The sequence below is a fragment of the Prenolepis imparis genome, unplaced genomic scaffold (genome assembly GCF_030444845.1).
Source record: "Prenolepis imparis isolate NDT839.2.m4 unplaced genomic scaffold, iyPreImpa1.0 SCAF_2, whole genome shotgun sequence".
In the NCBI taxonomy this organism is placed as follows: domain Eukaryota; kingdom Metazoa; phylum Arthropoda; class Insecta; order Hymenoptera; family Formicidae; genus Prenolepis; species Prenolepis imparis.
Window position 1 is genome coordinate 8,240,579 of NW_028141160.1, and position 18,507 is coordinate 8,259,085.

Genomic DNA, 18,507 nt, shown 5'->3' on the forward strand with positions numbered 1-18,507 from the left:
TCGAGCATTCAGTAGACTCGGCCATTTCTCTCGCGAAGCGTAGCTACTCGCTCAGCCGCGCGACGTTTTTTTTTTTGCGACTGCATCGTGCGGGTACTCCCGGAAGTTTTGCAAAATAACGCGACGCAAAAGGATGATACACTCCGGGCGCACCAGGCTCGAGGTAAGTCGATCGACGTCGCGGCTCATCCGAGCCAACGAAAAACGCGGCCGTGGTATGTAAACGCGCGTCAAAGTGCCACACAGAGTCCGGGGGGGTCGTGCGTGTTCAATGTTGTCATTGCCGAGGCGAACAGCTGATTCGTTCCCCTGGCCTCCGCGAAGCGCGGCGGCCACAACAGACATTCTCTCTTCGTCGCTGTTGTTTCGCGTCCCTAATCGTGATCACGACGAAGACGACGACGATGACGACGATGACGACGACCTACGACAAGGACGACGGCGATGAAGGCGTCATGCGCCAGGGCATTCTCTCGTTATTGTGGCTGGCTGGCAACACGCTGTCATTCTCAAACGGTTCTTTTTCTCGCGTGCATGTTACGTATATATATTTTCATCGACCAACCAAGCAATCGAGCAAGCCTGCCTAGCTAGTCAGCCAGCCAGCCAGCCAGCCAGCTCCATCCTTTGTTCTTTCTTTCCTCTTTCCTTCTGTCCTTCCTTCCTTCCCGTCTTTCTTTATTTCTCTCTTTTTCACGCTCCACCTCTTTGTCCCTCTGTTCTCTCTCTCTTTTGCTCTCGCGGTCGCCAGCGATGCGTTCTCGTTGTTAAATGCACGCTCCCTCCCCCTCCCCCTGTCCCGCTTACTATTCTCTTTGTTCTTCGTTTCTGGCGGCGTCGACGACGTCGTCGACGTGCGCAAAAATCTCCGCGTTCTCTCGCGCATGGAAACGATCCTCGACGAGCGGAATGTCAATGAGCGTCATTGTTCGTTGAGCGACCGCGTTGACGGTCACGACGCTCTTCTCCGATCGGACCAACGATGTTCCTCTCGGTTTTGGTCGTCGCGACGTCGAGCGCGTCATCGTTCGCGCGCGCGTTCTCGGACGTCGATCTCTTGGACGAGGCGGGGGCGGAAGAGAAGGCGGGGGCGAGGGGAGAGATGTGACGCTCGTCGTCGCGACGACGACACACCGCGCCGAAATCGCGCGCGTCGTTTACAGACGAGCGTAAACATGAGCGGGCGAGCGCGTGGTCGCGCTTTTCGATAACAATGTGTGCCCGACAGCGATAAGCGAGAAGCTGTGAATGGGCCCGTGTTTTCTGCCTCGGTGTCTTTAAATGGAGATTAAATGTTTCAAATTATGTATGTGTGTATGTGTGAAAGAGATACATATCTCTTTATTTAATGATTGCTAAGAATTTTGTTATTTTTTCTATTTACGCAAGTATGATTATTTGTTATTAATAATACGGTCGATTTTCAGAGGAATAATAATAGTAATAATGTATCTGGTGGTTTTATATATAACGGGTTAGTAACTGTAAGATTCGTTATCTACTGTTTGGATTAGATAATTCGGACATACAGGATAACACATATGAACGTTGTAGGAATACATTGTTAGATTTGGAATGTATAAATGTAGATAGTATAAATATTATACAAACGATCACTATCATATTCTTATTTAAATTACGACGTACATCTGTCGAATTGGAATAAATTACTTCGGAAAAGTAGATTATTATATTGCAGGATATAATAATTTAGGTCTTAATTAAATAATTAAATATTCATATATCTTAGTAAAATATTCATTTTACTTACAATAACAACGATGAAAATTAGGACAGTAATAATTAAATGTTAACTCCACAAAAGCCATAATACTATAATATTATAAAATTATATACTTTGAATAGGTCTTTTTCCTAAAAAGGTGTTTTTTTTTCTGACGAATTTACTCTTTTATATGTATATATATATTTTTTTTGTTCCTATATTTTTGTTTTCAATAAAAGATTCACGTTATATACGAGTGAAACACTTCAATACAACATCATGTTATTGCAGTCTCGGCAAATATAATCTGTATCTGCTATTTTTATTATTCCATTCATGAGTTATAAATTGCAAAAAGATATTGACGTGCATAGAGACCTTCGATCGAATATCATAAACCACGCGAGTTTTAAATAAAATCTGAAACGTATAAATAATTAAAATATGAAAAGTTCGTGTTTTTTTGTTTTTTTTTTGTTTTTTTTTGTTTTTTTTAAGGTTTTTTCTCGATAACATATATGCGACGACATTAGAGATTTTTAATCGAGTTTTATTTTAATTTCAATTCTTATCAAATTGATTTATCGTTCTCCCTTTGTCGTCTCCATCATCCCCCTTTGTCTTCCCTTATCCTCCTCCTAATATTCTTCATCACATTTCTTTCTTCGTCAACGTCAACTTCTTTCACGTTTCGAAACTTGACGTGTTCTTTTTAACTGCATTTCTGCTGTTGCGCTTCTTGTACTCAAAACGAAACATTCGGTTCTTTACGAGAAGGAACGAGAGAAAGGAGAGGATCAAATTTGTGCAGGAAAGTGTACAGAGAGCTAAAAAGAACGTGTATATCTATACAGGATGTCCTAGAATGGGGAAAGATGGACGTATATATACACCTAATAACGTTCTCTGCGAATTTCGAAGCAAACTTTTCTCAAAGCGGAGAAATATCGGAGGGAGAAAGAGAGTCATTCGCATTTTTCGCAACAACTCTTCCGTCTTTATTAAATATGCGATATCCCGCAAACTAAGTCTTGCGCGAATTAAACTACCGTTAAAGTTAAAGTCCGCCTCTCTCGGATCCCAGCAACGAGTAAATGCGTCCCGTGATTTATCTTACCGCCAAGGTTAATTTGCGAAAGCCCCTTTCATCCTCGAAAAAAAAAACTCTATCCGCCTCCTCGATATTGCTGCAATAAAAATATCGACAAGAAGAAAAAAATTAATAATAAATAAATCCGCGGAGAAATTGCATCCTTTTTCGCGAAACGCGCTTTACTGTAAAAAAATTTAATAAATTTACACAAATAATAGGTGTAAAAATTACATGATTAGTCTTGTAAATATAAGAAATCATGTAATTTTACAGAAATTATGTAATTCCACAAAATTATGTAGATTTATCTTTTATTATGTAAATATATCTTCTTTTATATGGAAACTTACGAAATAATATAATATTTTAAAGATTTTATGTAATTATCTAAATTTTTGTAATATTATTCAATACAACAGTAATATTCTATATATCGTGTTTAATAATATGTTTAATAATAATATGTTTAAACATATGTTTAATAATACAATTATAAAAAATATTTTTATATTATCGTTTTATAATTTTACATACATATTGTAAATTTATTTTTGCAATCAGCTTAATTACAAATGAAGAAATTAATTTTACTTGTATATACTGCAAATTTACAAACGCGTGGAAATTTACAACTATTATAGTGGGTCTTAAAATTACCCACTATAATAGTTGTAATTTTACACAAAATTTTTTTACAGTGTTCTTCGTCGACGATCGCCTCGTTACCCCGTACGGTGCCGAAATATATAATAAAAATCGTCGTTCGCGATTCCTCCGGAATGTAATTTCTTAATAGCGACGCAATCGCGATATTCCGCGCAGCGAAGAGGAAGATGCGCACAAACGATTCTCTTTCTCGGCCGCATCGACACATCGCGGGTCTGAGATTTCGCGAAACGAGATTCTGGCGATGTCCCATTCATTCCGGAAAATTGTACAGATATATCGACGCTTCGCCGATCAATCCGTAAGACGTGCTCTTTTCCTCTCTTTTGCTTTTTATATAAAATTCATATACCCGTGACGCGTCCTTTCATATCACACTTTTGCTTCTCTTAATATTCGCATTATTTAATAATAACATTTAATAATTATATAATAATTATATTTAAGGATTATATATAATAATTATATTTAATAATTGTAATATTTTTATGATTACTTTTAATAATATTATATATTATGAGAATTTAATAATATTTTATTTTACTTTTAATAATTGTAATATTTTTATTATTATCCGTATATATAATAGATGGTACGAAAATATCTTCAATATGAAAATATCTTGAATATTTAATTATTCTCGAGAACTTTAAGTAGCGCTTGTGAAAACTTCTCAATCTTGGATATCATTGTCACTATCGTAGACGAATCGGGACGTGCGCCAAATTCTCAGGAATATCTCTAGAGAAATTGTTATTTGCCATGTTTTTATCGCGATATGTGTATTATTATTAGCCCGACAGAGATTAGATATATTATATAGATTGTGTGTATATATAGATACATTTTCTAAGATAGAGACTCTCCTTCGCGCTCAAGGAACATCGTCGGCGCGTTTCTTCGTGACGAGCGGGCGATGCAATTTTTCGCGAGAGCAAGAATTCGTAACGGCACATCAACGATACCGATGCGATGTGCAACGCGATGCAAGTCGCGGACTAGCTATACGTACATATATATTTCGTTTTGAACCTATTAATAACTTGGGAACCGTAAATATCTCTCCGTCTCCGAGTGCCCCCTTTTCCTCTCTCTACTGCCGATTTTAATTGATTTGATCGAGATTTTGCAGAATTTTAATTTAATTTAATTCAATATAATATCTCTCATAAAGAGAGAGACGGGGGGAATAAATATTAAAAATGTAGAATTTTAAAATGATTGTTTTTCTTCGTTGATTTGTGAGATCAGCTGATTTGTTTTTATCGGGAATTAACTTTGATATCGTATAATCCGCGACGTATATCAATGTCATATCAGAGCGAGAAAGAAAAAAGCGAGGAGATAGATAATATATATATATATATATAAACGGGAAATATAATTTTTTTTCAACAATAATAATTTTAATCGATTTTTATTTTAAACTATACAGTGGAACAATGGAATCTTAAATTTCTCCGAAGCTATCCCGTTTAGAGACAACTATTTTACCCATCCTCTTGATATCCCAACTTTCTATGCCAAATAGTTTGTATACTTTCATTGCTCTTAGAATTTTGTAACGATATCCTGTAACAAGAAACGAAAACTTTTCTCAAATGTCTAAAAGTGTCTCGTATGCATTTTCCGATCGATACACAGTTAAGCGCACCTCGCGTTTTCCGACACGTATCTCACAACAATCTCTTTAATTTGAGATTGAGAAATTTTTTCCTTTCCCCTTTCTCACTCTCATTTAATGTGGATCAGATAACATCGGAGGAATTAAAGAGATATCGCTCGAATTTCGGGAAAGGATAGTGCAGTCGCGACACGTAAACAGAAATTGTAGGACATGGCGAAATGACGTCACATTGCATCATGCTGGTGCAACGAAATTTTCTAAAAATTGAATCTACATCCACAGTATGTAACTGCGAAGGAAATACAAGAGTCTTGAAAAAACAATCACTCTACATTATTAAAAATCTAATATAATAATGTATAAATAACATAATAACGATGACACAAAATATAAATATATGAAAGAAACGAAAAAAATTGATTAATTATATATGATCCAAAATTAATCAGAATCTTTAAATATTAATCTCGTTTATTTAAAAAAATCATGGGAAAAAGAGAGCAATTAATTCGACAGTTGATCCATAAGAAAATGAAATAGAGAAAAAGTCTAAAGAATATAGAAGCTCTATCTGTCATCGAGCTATCACCCAGTGTCTTTGGCCCTGCGCACAATAGGAAAAATATTAGGAATAAATATGAAATATTAGGAATAAGAATTATTTTAAAATAATTCTTATTCCTAATATTTCATATTTGTTCCTAATATTTTCTCTATTGTGCGCAAGGCCTTTCTCGTTTCTTATTTTTTTTCCCTCCCTTCCCTCGGATCGCGAAGCGGAGCGAGATTCTCGACGACGCGACGCGACCGCATTGATCTCTCGCGACCGCGATATCGCTCGCTCTCTCGCGGGTCTCCCTGATAAAGATAAGGAATAATAGAAGGCAATCTCGTATCGACGCGGCGACAAGGGGATCCTCGTCCCCCGCGTCTCTCGTCGCACATCGCATCGTTCGCGATTTGCGCACTTTGTTTACGACGCGCCCCCGCTATTTGTCTTCCGCGTTCGTTTGCAACACACGACGCGGTGAAATTTCGTTATATTACACACGGCTGCGTGCTGTGTATTTAAGGCGTATTCCCGAACCGATGTCCGTTTATTTTGCCGCTTTTGAGCCCGCAAATTCGTCGCACGCACCGAGCGGAGTCGGAGAAACGGAGCCAAGAGAGTCAATGCTTTGCACACGCACATATATGTATGTTGCATAGTTAGAAAGGATTGCACATGTCTCTTAATTATATAATAATTTTATTTAATGTGTCATTATTTAAAAAAAGATATATATAATTGACAAATTAAATTAAGAGATGTGCAATCGTTTCTATATATGTATGTATGTATTGAGAAAGATGTTAAATCTCATGGTAATTAATTCCAAAGTTAAGTAATAATAAGGTAATTAAGAAGCACTCTTCGGGATTTGAGAAAGCGCGTTTTAACTTTTAATAGGAAAATCCACGTCGAACGATAACGCTATTAAAGTATATTACCGCGACTTGTTTACAGTAACGTACTGCTTTACTGTAAAAGCAGTCTAATCTTACGTACAGTTAGCGATAAATTTATCGGTATGTCTAATTGATTCTTTTTCGCGCGATATTTTTAAATATTTTTTTTTTAATTCGTGCGAGATCATAAATATATAGAAGACGTGATCGAACAGATATTTTTTTAGCATCGATAAAGGATAACGTTTAATGTAAAAATAATTGCCGCAAGAATTAAGCTTTCTATTTATCTTTGGTCTTCGAAGTAACAAAGCTGGGTCGAACAAAACGGAAACTGAGAAAATAATAACATCTGAATTACAATGTTTGCGGTTTGGAATATAAAATGAAAACGGATCTCTTTCGCAGCGGCTATTTTAGCTACGTATTTTGTTCGCCGCGTACCTAGAGGACTAGTCCGGATTATACGAGTCGCAATTATTCACAAGGCTGTGTGTGTGTGTGTGTTCGTATTTTGCAGTTTAAGGCCCTGCGCACAATAAAAAAAAAATATAGGAATAAGAATAAATATTAAGCATTAAGCTTCCTGCACAATACAAAAGTACAAGCAATAGGAACAGAAAATAGAAAATATTCATCAATAGAGAAGCAAAGAATATCTATTGTTATCCCCTAATATCTAGCTGCTTCTGTTGCTGCATGGATATCTTTGTTCTCTGTTCTTATTGTCTATACTTTTGTATTGTGCAGTAGGCCTAATGCTTAATACTTATTCTTTTCCTAATATTTTTTCTATTGTGCGCAGGGTTTTAGGCCAAACGCAATCGCGTATATCTTAGTCGCATCGATAGCTATCGTTGAACCTGGCCGCCTTATTCGTTATCCCGTATAATTTTATGCAACGCCTTGCATATACTTCATGCGATAAGGCATGGAAGTTTGAAGAGCCGCCCCGCGATCTATGCATATACGGTGATTATTGATAAAAGCGCTTCTAGGCTTTATTTCAAGGACGCGCACAATGACGAAAGGACGTATCCCAATTTCGTGTAGACGAAGTAAAATAAACCCTCGCGCCGCACGCGAAATCCACGGACGAATTGATCATTTCTGGCGGAACGGCGAAAATGGAATGAAATCTATCTGCGTTTATTTTAGTTGCGAAAATCTGAAATTCTTATGCATTATGAATTGTTTTGATGAATTGTGAAATACAGAAATTTATTGGAAAATTTTAAAGATTTAAAATTAGAGAGAGAGAGAACGGGGGGAGAGAGAAAAAGATTAGGTAATTTTGTCGCAAAATCGAAATTTGAAGTTGAATTATAAATTATAATTATTCGATTTTTTAAACATTATTTTTTAACATTACTTTAAATATTTTACGCTTGCATAATTTTTGCATGCGCGATATGCGGAGATGCATATATCAAGCATTATATTTTGTTTATGGTATAGGTGCATCTCCTAATGCAATAATTTTGTTATTACATACATATATTGAACATTCATTTAAAAATTTATATATTCCATTAACATAAAAAGTGATGATCGATATCAAAATTACTAAATTCTTAAAAAAACAATCACATAAATATCTTTCAAAGAATATATGTATACAAGTCTATATATTATAATAAAATATATTTATATTCCACATTTTTTATGCATTCTTTCCACGAAATATCAATTTTAATTTGTTTTTGTTTCGCGGGAGAAATTAAAAGAAAACAAGTTTTTCAACCTCGATTGGCTTTAAATAAATAAATATTAAACACAAAGCACATTGAAAATTATAATTTTGTGACCTGTTATTATTGCAGTCTTTCTGTCTTTATCCTTTTTTTATTTCTTTATGCGAAATGAGCCCTTTCATTGTACATAGATCATGCGTACAATGATCATACATATCTCACAGACGTGAGTGAATTCATTGATTTATTTTTTAACATTGACAAGATGCAGCTATAACAACTGACCGAGTTAAAAAGATATACAAAAAGCAAGAATCAAGAGTGAAAAAATAATTTTTTTCGTTTGGAAACGAAACGAAAAAAATTATTTTTTCACTCTTCACTCAAAAAAATGGTTTTGCAATTGTAGCAAAAATTTTTTAGATGCAAAAAATTAACTGAGGTAGACAAATGATTAGCACATATTGCAATATCGTATATATTTTGCACGTAATCAATCTAAATGACAGAGACAGAACTAAAAAATTCTATCTGTGACAAACGATAATTCTATCTGTGACAAACGATATTCTATCAGATACAAAAAATAGCGATAATTTTTGTTGCGACATCTAGAAATTTTTTTGCGTGTTGGTTCTTGCTTTTTGTATATCTCTGCGTGTATGCGAGCGCACATATTTGTTTTATTTCTGCATATTTAATTACTTAAACAACCATAGATTGCGAAACATGAAACTTTGTTATCATTAATTATATTTCTCATCTTACATACGATCAAGCAACTCATTAGTTTAATGTGTTTCTTATAATATATTATACTGCATATAGTAGATACATGTACACATAGATATTACACTCGCACACATCATCTGCCGTTTCATCTGCCGAGATGAAACATTACGCTGAGAGGGAAAAAAAGGAAATTATTCGAGATTCATTCGGGAACAACTTACACTTGAAAATGTTTGTTGTTTAAACCTGGATCCAGTATGCGCCATCGCGCTTGTTTCCACTTTTATTAACTTCTTGATAATCAAGCGCATTTTGCGAGCGGGCTCTCGTTAAAAATGCAACGAAACACGAAACTCGAGAGCTTCGCAGAAAAAAAAATATTTGACCGGCGTAATTTCGACGAGATGATACACGCGTTCGCTTCTCTGTCGCGCTTTGTAGCTTTCAACGAAAATCAAACGCGAAATTACTCGGAGATAAAAAAAAGTTTCGCGCTAATTAATAAAGGATATGAGAGATCGCGATATACGTTCAATCGCACATTGATCAAACGATATACAGTCTGTTACATAAATCGGGTTGTTTGTCTATCTGATAGATTATCTTTGAAAACCTGAATGACGAATCGAAATTGGTATCTTTATACATATATATATATATATATATTAAAAACACATAATATATCATATGCATATATCATATGCATTTTTATTTACATGCAAAATTTTATATGTATATATTTAACTCTTTATACGGTTTGTTGTGTAAGTTTGTATGTTTTTTTAATAATATTTTTTATGCTTTGTAATAACAATGTACTAATAATATGTGCGTGTGATCATATAATTGGCAGCGCTTGCTTTGTATTCGAATACGACATTTACTTGCGAATTAACCAGTTGTGCATCACTTTCCAATTAGAATAATATGTCATCATTTGAATCCCGACTTTGCATACGCTATTGTTCACAGCGGGATGAATTAATTGGCGATTAGTATGTAGCGAAAGGAAGTCACGCATGTGTCGTAGGCGGTTTTCATAATTCAGAACATGTCATAGTTATTAGAGATGGTATATATATAATGACAAATTACAATAAATGCTAATTATACACATTATAATTAGTATTAAAATTTAAGCAAATAAAAGTCAGTATTCAATGTATTAAGCACTAAATTATCGTGCAACTAATTATCCGTGCAACTAAATTATCATATAGCCAGTAATAACCGATAGCGAGCAAGCCGAAAATTGAGAATTTCATTACAACGGTAACAACATAAGTCTATATAATTGATTAGATCCATTTCAATCGTAGTTAAATTTGACTTTACGTAATATAATTAATGGATGCGCGATTGGGGGATATAAAATTATACGTATCCTCGCTTTTGTGCTTTGTGAAAATCTCCAATTTCGAGCGTGCGAATTAAAAGAGTTCGTGATCGCGATTTCGCTCATCATCGGCGCGATGACACGTATTGGGATATGTTTTTTAGAAAAAAGTAAGTCTCCAACAATTAGGAGTGGGAGGAGGGGGCCAAGGGGTACTGGCGGTCGAGGAATCGGAAAAGGGAGGCGGCGGTACCGGTGGACAATGGTGGAAGCAGCAGCATCCATCCTATCATCACCATTATCATCATCATCATCATCAACAACACTATCATCATCAGGGCGGTTATTACACGTCGCAATCGCATACTCACAACCCTGTCACTACCATGAAGCAATCCTACATGCAGGTTAGTTGATCTCGAGAACTCTATCATCGGGCATGCAAGTTGCCAACGCTTAAGATCTTTACTATACAGAGGCGTCTCTTTCCTCCCCCGCGCCTTCTGCTTCCTCCCTCCTCCCCCTCGTGACTCCTCTCTTGCCATGAAAAGCTGTGTGTTCTCGATGACCCCTTTCCTCTTCCCTACCCTGTGTATGTGTCTGTATGTGTGTGAGTACACAACGGAGACGGAATGTCAGCTGTTCTCTGTAAACATTTGTCGGTCTTATATGAGCGATAACGCACGACCGCGATCCGCCTCGTCATATACATATATTCACGGTCATATACATATTTAATCACGTGTCTTTCGTTGCAGCTAACATGGGTGTTTCACGATGACGAGGCGCAGATTAACAAGAAACTGCCAAAAGAATTACTACTCAGGTACGACGATGTGTTAAGCTAGTCTTGACCTGATGCAAATTAGTCTTATCGCGCTGAGACTTCACACCATAGACCATTCGATTTCGGTTGTAAGAAAAATGACTCATTGTATATTTGATTTTGAATTGGATACTGCACGTGCTAGATTGATTCATATTTTATAAATTCAAAGATAATAATAAAGAAATATATAAATAATATAAATATAGAATTTTTTTTTATGAAAATTATATTTTTATTTAACTCGTGTTCCGCGCATTTATCCTTGTCTTTTAAAATTTGTTAATTTCCGAAGCGCGAGCACGATTTTTACACGAGACGTAAAATGTATTAACGTCCTATTAGCCCCGCGAAAAGTCCACACTCCTCCAAAGTTTGCCAAGTGATCGTGAAACGCGCTAACGAATCTCTGTGATCGACAGAATTTTTTCGTACCTCGATGTCGTATCGCTATGCCGTTGTGCCCAAGTAAGCAAGGCCTGGAACGTATTGGCGCTCGATGGGTCCAATTGGCAGAGGATCGATCTCTTCGATTTTCAACGAGACGTGGAGGTAAATACATAGAAAGGAGGATAAAAAGGACGATAAATAATCCTCGCGCTCTCACTAATCCCTTGATCAATGAGATCACTTTTGAGCCGCGATTATATATGATTAATGCGAGGGGTGGATGTGTTTATTTGTCGCTCAGGGATCGGTAATAGAAAATATCTCGAGGCGTTGCGGCGGATTCCTTAGGCAGCTCTCGCTCAAGGGATGCCAGAGCATCGGCAACAATTCGATGCGCACCCTAGCCCAATCATGTCCGAATATCGAGGAACTCAATCTAAGCCAGTGCAAGAGGATCTCGGATGCGACATGCGCCGCCCTGAGCAGTCATTGCCCCAAGCTTCAGCGACTGAATCTGGACTCGTGTCCCGAGATAACGGACATGTCCCTGAAGGATCTCGCGGCCGGCTGTCCGCTGCTCACTCACATCAATCTCTCGTGGTGCGAGCTGCTCACCGACAACGGGGTCGACGCGCTCGCCAAGGGTTGCCCGGAACTCCGCAGCTTCCTCAGCAAGGGCTGTCGCCAGCTCACCGACAAGGCTGTAATGTGTTTGGCGCGCAACTGTCCTAATCTCGAGGCGATCAATCTACACGAATGCAGGGTATTTATCTCAAAGCCGCATGTTACGCGAAGATAAACAATTGCGCGTCTTACCGCCGACGAGACATCATCGTTCATTGTGTTTTTCTCGAGATAAGGCTCGTTCTCGTCGTGTCGCGTTAAAAAAAGAATTGAATTTTTTTTCTTCTTTAAACCGACCGAGTTGAAAGACGAGTTTGCGCGAAATTAACTCTGCAGTTTGATTTAATAGCAGCTGTTTGTAAAAAAAAAAAAATACTAAAGGTTTTTATTTTTCAATAAGAAGCGAGATATATTAAAAGAGAAAACTCTTTTTCGTCGGTAATAAATCTTGCACAGAGTATATTTAATTTTAACTTTGTATACGACTTGATTAATGTCATTCGAGCATTATACTAGTAAGAAAAATGACTTTGTTGCAGAATATAACGGACGACGGAGTCAGAGAACTTAGCGAACGGTGTCCACGGCTGCATTACGTTTGCCTGTCGAATTGCCCCAATTTAACGGACGCGACGTTGATTAGCCTGGCACAACACTGTCCACTCCTCAATGTACTCGAGTGCGTCGCGTGCACCCATTTCACAGACACGGGCTTTCAGGCTCTCGCGAGAGTGAGTCGATAATAATCGCTAATCGTGATTTATTCGAATTTTCATTATTCGAACACGAGATCTGTCAAAGCCTCGTTCTTTCAGAATTGCAAATTACTCGAGAAGATGGATCTGGAAGAGTGCCTTTTAATCACCGACGCCACCCTAACTCACTTGGCGATGGGTTGTCCGAGATTGGAGAAACTGGTGAGTAACGATTCAATACATTAGCATTGTTAGATACGCGACAAAACGTGTTTAGCGTTCGCGCGTTTTATCAGGAGCTTTGATAACGGGAACACGGATAATGTATTTTGCAGAGTTTGTCGCATTGTGAGCTGATCACCGACGAAGGCCTCCGACAAATCGCGCTGTCGCCTTGCGCGGCCGAGCACCTAGCCGTCTTGGAGCTGGACAACTGCCCGAACATTTCGGACAACGGTCTGAATCATCTGATGCAGGCCTGTCACAATCTTGAACGTATCGAACTTTACGACTGCCTACACATTACCAGAGAGGGCATACGTAAACTCAGAGTACTGTGTCTCCCATTTATTTCCCCGATCGATCGATGTACGAATGTTGCGCGGAAAAAGCGATCCCGCGGCCGCGGAATATTGTTATTGTTAGCGTCGTTCGTAATATTTGCGTATATCACGCAACTGTTAATGAATTATAGATATTGCGCATTCCGTAAAAAATACTATCCCGATAATTACGATACTCCGTCCGACCGCGCAGTACAATTACTGCTTTTTCCGCCTAGCGATGAATCATGTTTATGAGGGACTCGCGAGCGCGGTTTATAATATGTAGATTACAGTTTGAAAACTCATCTTTTTTTCATTTGTTGACGAACGAACGAATCGTAATTTCTTACGTTATCGATAATTATACTAATCTATTCGTTCGCGAAAACGTGTCATCTGGTTATTAATACTCTACTAGTCTTCTTAATTTACATAGTTATCGTTTGTACTATTTTAGGCCCATCTACCCAACTTAAAGGTGCACGCGTATTTCGCACCGCCGACTCCGCCACCCAGCGCGGGAGCCTCGCGACAACGATATTGTCGGTGCTGCGTCATTCTGTGATTTTGCCTTCAACTCCTAACTCCGAAGTAAAAAATCGTCCGACATATATCCACGGGGGATTATTCAGTGGACCTTTATTGGTGATCGCCAGCTACTAGCTACGGCGATTATGGGACCTCTCTCTCTCGTGGTTACCGGAGGAGCGTTGTTCAGGTTGCCTATCACACATTGATAAGTGAGAACCGGGGACTCGGTCTTATCAATTGCAAATCGTTCAATCGATTCGAGCTCCGAGATGCGCAACGAGTGAAGTAACCGTCACCATCATCAACACAGCCACTGATGCTACTACTGCAATTACCACTATGACCTCTGCTGCTGCTGCTACTATTAATATCCTACTACCGCTGTTACTACTATACTTACTATCATTTTTTATTTGTACTCCGTTATCTCGATATAGTACGTGCATCGTTACTCGGTTATATTATGTGCGGGAAGTTAGTCTGCAAAGGAAAGAAATTCTCAGGTTTCCTTTAGCGATATCGTTTTTCTCTATGATCTTCATTTTAGCGTCGACGTTTGTCACGCGGATGGGAAAGAATGACACGCGTACTTTCAGAGCTACTCACGCTTATACCGAGCGTAATGTAGTTAAAAAGCGTGTAGCTTATTTTGATTAGCGTTTGGAGACGCGTATTTTCCTAGCGCTACGCAAGCAAGTTTATCGATTTACGTTGCTCGATAAACACGAGATACTTATTTTAAGATACGCGTAAATGTCTTATAAATATCTTAATGAGCACCCGCGCGCGCGTATTATCGAGGGGGCGAGGGAGAAAAAAAACGGTAGTTTTAGGGGCAATCAAGTCGAGCGTATAATGTATGGCAATTGTATCCAAGAAATCGAATTTCACACATACATATATACACATCTCGATGTGTAACTGTATAGCAGTTTCTCAACGAACACTGCCTATAATGCTATTGATAAACGAGAAAAAAGAAAAATAAAAAAAAAATAATACGGTATAACAATCGCGAAATCGAATCTCGTCGTAATGATATTTAGGATATTACTATCGTTTATCGTATAACGTAGACATATACGCACCGAAATAAAATAACGTTCGGTGAAAAATGTTTCTTCTCTGTGTCTGTTTAAAAAGTATTAACGGATCGCGTGTGTACGCGTGATTATTGAGCGACACCTACGAATTTCTTTCCTTTTGTGAAAAGAAAGAAAGAAAAAAAACGAAGAAGAACGCGTGTCGCGCGTTGTAATGCGAAATTTTTCGCATTAAGGGCGCACAATTCAATTTTAATGGCGGAAATTTTAACATATATTGTGATTATGGACACTTGTGTAAGACAGAGTGAGAAAGAGAGAGAGAAAGAAAGACGCTCGATTATCGTCTTTCAAGACTCGTCTTCGATCACTTTTAGCAGTGGTTACGCGAAAGATGCATTTTATATCGATTCGCGGCAAAAAACGGTAATCTGTCCGCGAATCGTATACCTTCGAGTCCTGCGTAAATGTAAAAAAAAACCACTTCTCCTCGACAGCCCGGACATCTATTCTCTTTTATTCTTTTCTCTGTTTTATTATCTTTTTTTTTTTCGTAACTTGTCATGGACTAGGAGAGCACAGACTGACAAAAACGAATCAAAGCGTTAATGTGTTAAACCGATTAACTTCGAGCTGGCGAAGAGCGCCGGCGTTTTTTACTTTTTAAGCCTAGGTTAAAAACAAAAAAACGGAATGGCGGCAGTATCATGAAGCCACGGGGGTATATCGCGAATTCGGCGATCTTAGCCAACCCTAGATCCTGAATCACTCCTCGTGACTACAGTGACGATGTGCCCGATGGTGAAAAGAACAAACAAACAAAGAAAAAAAAACAAACAAACAAAAATGTTTAACTATTTTGGTCAAGTGCTCGTAAAATTCGATCGTAAGATCGTAAGATTCAATCTTTCGATCGGGTCACAGTATATATTGTTCGATGAAGCAACCGACTTGTGCGGGACCTTTGCAGGCGCTATCAAGAGATGAAGTAATTCATTACGAGACGCGAAATATATTAAATATGGTTTCCCGAGGCTGCGAATAGATCGCGGGAAAAAATACGACAACTCCTATATATATATATATAAATATATATAAATATATATAAATAAATATATATATGTGTATATATATATGTGTGGATTTATATATACTATTTTCCATTTAATTGTACACGAGAAAATTCCACACTGCGTAGTTTCTCCGAAAAATTCTCGACGACGGAGCGGATTTGGGTTTTTGGAATAGACAAAATTTATTTTGAATATAAAAGACACAACACACATACACATACATACATACACACACATACATACACACACACACATACATACACACACACACATACATACATACATACATACATACATACATAAGCATTGGCTATATTTTTAGAAGTGTACTCTTGCCAGATTTTTACTCGAGAAGACGCCGAGGACGCATTTTGGACGCGTTAATGGCCGGTCGAAGACCAAAACGCGCGATATTTTTAAGCGGTCCAGTTTCGAAGTGCAATATCCGTCAGACGCGAGACGCGCCTCTACATTTTCCTTCCTCTGTCTTTGATTCGTGAATCGCGAATGTGTATATCTGGCTGACAACGTAACGACATAGCATGTGTCATTGAGAAGAGGGGGAAAAAAAAGGAAACACAATGAAATACCGATTGTTAATCCTTTGGTAGCACGTAAGGGACGTACCGCGTAAATATATATATATATATATATATATATATATATATATATATATATTTTGAGTATATAGCGTGTAACAGAAATAACGGATGCGGCAACCTAGGTATATAAAAAAAAATATATATATATAAATATATAAACAACAGTAAAAATAAATATATAGATAAGATATGTTTTATACGCTGCATGTCATCCCTTGAGGAATAACGTGATCATTGTAAACGTGTATCGTTTGAAGTCAGGTTAATAATTAATAAGCGATGTACGATTACGCATGACATAAAAAAATCAATGCAATGATGCAGTACATACACATAACACACACGTAAACACATATATTACACATCATCACACACGCTACCCGTGCAAGGCTTTCCGATTTTTCTCGCGAATCTCGATACGAGCGTATATATACATATGTATCTTTGCGTTATTTTTCTTCCAAAAAATTGCGAATTGATTTATGTACCTCGCATACGCGGCTCTTCGGGATTCAAACTCCGGCGATTCTCTCCTACGAGCCGGAAGGAAAGAAGCGAATTCTTTTGTATTGCGTTAATTTTTTGCGGCGCACGAATGAATGAGATTTTACGCGATGTTTGAAGAATGAAAAACTGACTGCACCTGACTGTCATCAGGATTTGCGCGAGTTAAACTCAAAATACAAAGTCAATCGCAGTGCCTGAAATGTTACAAGACTAATCTCTGTGTATATCTGGTGAAATTGTTGCGAACGAAATGACGTTCGCAGCGCGAACAAATTGTAACGCTCGTATAGAATGTTGTTTGGCTGAACCAAGGTTTAACTCGGCAACTCCGGGTGAAGGATAGATAAAGGCAGACCGCGAGGAAGATTTATAATAGTCGTTGATGATCGATCGAGGATCATCATTATTATTGTCATCGTTAATTACGTTGCGTTTATGCCGTGTAACGAATCGCGCAGTTTGATAACCGTAAGAGACCGCTTGTCGGGCAGGAATCCCTTTGATCTTTAAATCTTTAGGCGGAACTTGCTTTTGACGATTTTCGGATAAACGACATTTGCTTGAATTTCTGAGAAAAGAGACGAAGTACCATCACACACTCTCGATGATCGCCACTTACAATTTAATTAATTATAATAATCCGCAGTTGTCACCGTTTTTTGAATCGTGTGTTGTAAACGATAATTAAGAAAATAAGAGATCCAAGCGTTGATGCCGAATGATCGAGTAAATGTCTGGCTGTGCAAGAGGGAAGGCTGAGTAGGTCTGAATAGGAAGGCTGTGAATAGGAAGAGAAAGAAAGAAAAAGAGAGAGAGAGAGAGAAAGAGAAAACGCGAGCGAGAGTAAAGGGTGAAAGGGCGAGTGTACAATGAGCGTGTTTGTGTGTATGAGCATGTATGTGTGTGTAGAGAGAGAAAGATAAAGATTCAGATATTAATCGAAGTCAGCGAAAGTATCCCGATATCCGCTGCGTGTATCGATTAACACGATCAATCTCGTAATAGTCGTGATAAACCGAGGACGATTCGCCGAATTGATCGGATCAAGGCGGATCGGCCATTATCAATCAGCTGTTTTAAGAAATAACGGAAACTCCAAAAAATGTTTATCGTGCAACATCCATGGTCTACACGTGTCGGCCTACACGTGCCTCCCGACAACCTCGAAAGACCTTGGCTATCGAGAGGACGTCGTCGAACAAAAGAAAAAAAGAAAAAAAATAAATAAACAGATTCGCATACGAATGTAGCTAATTATATTGACACTTCGCTGCTTCGAGAAGCTGCAGTCTACCATGTATATATTTTCAATAATGTATGTATAATAAAATATATTCGAGACAAACTA

General features: G+C 37.9%; 1 protein-coding gene across 2 annotated transcripts; it reads left to right on the forward strand.

The window, feature by feature from the left end:
• Positions 1-18,507, forward strand: LOC145933233 (uncharacterized). 2 transcript variants are annotated; one of them, XM_083032805.1, is made up of 9 exons: positions 1-163; positions 10,488-10,730; positions 11,082-11,149; positions 11,572-11,701; positions 11,841-12,302; positions 12,703-12,894; positions 12,979-13,080; positions 13,194-13,409; positions 13,861-18,507. In XM_083032805.1, exons 1-9 carry the CDS (start codon positions 134-136, stop codon positions 13,966-13,968), a joined length of 1,551 nt encoding a protein of 516 aa, XP_082888931.1. In that variant the 5' UTR covers positions 1-133; the 3' UTR covers positions 13,969-18,507. The 2 variants fall into 2 exon arrangements, with proteins under 2 accessions (XP_082888931.1, XP_082888932.1); XM_083032806.1 differs by lacking the exon at positions 10,488-10,730 and having other exon boundaries at positions 2-163.

Bases quoted from the DNA above. Each gene is read 5' to 3' on its own strand.
- LOC145933233 (XM_083032805.1), top strand. From the start codon at position 134: ATGATACACTCCGGGCGCACCAGGCTCGAG. The intron at 164-10,487 runs GTAAGTCGATCG...TATGTTTTTTAG, and splicing joins CCGGGCGCACCAGGCTCGAG to AAAAAAGTAAGTCTCCAACA. The intron at 13,410-13,860 runs GTACTGTGTCTC...GTACTATTTTAG, and splicing joins AGGGCATACGTAAACTCAGA to GCCCATCTACCCAACTTAAA.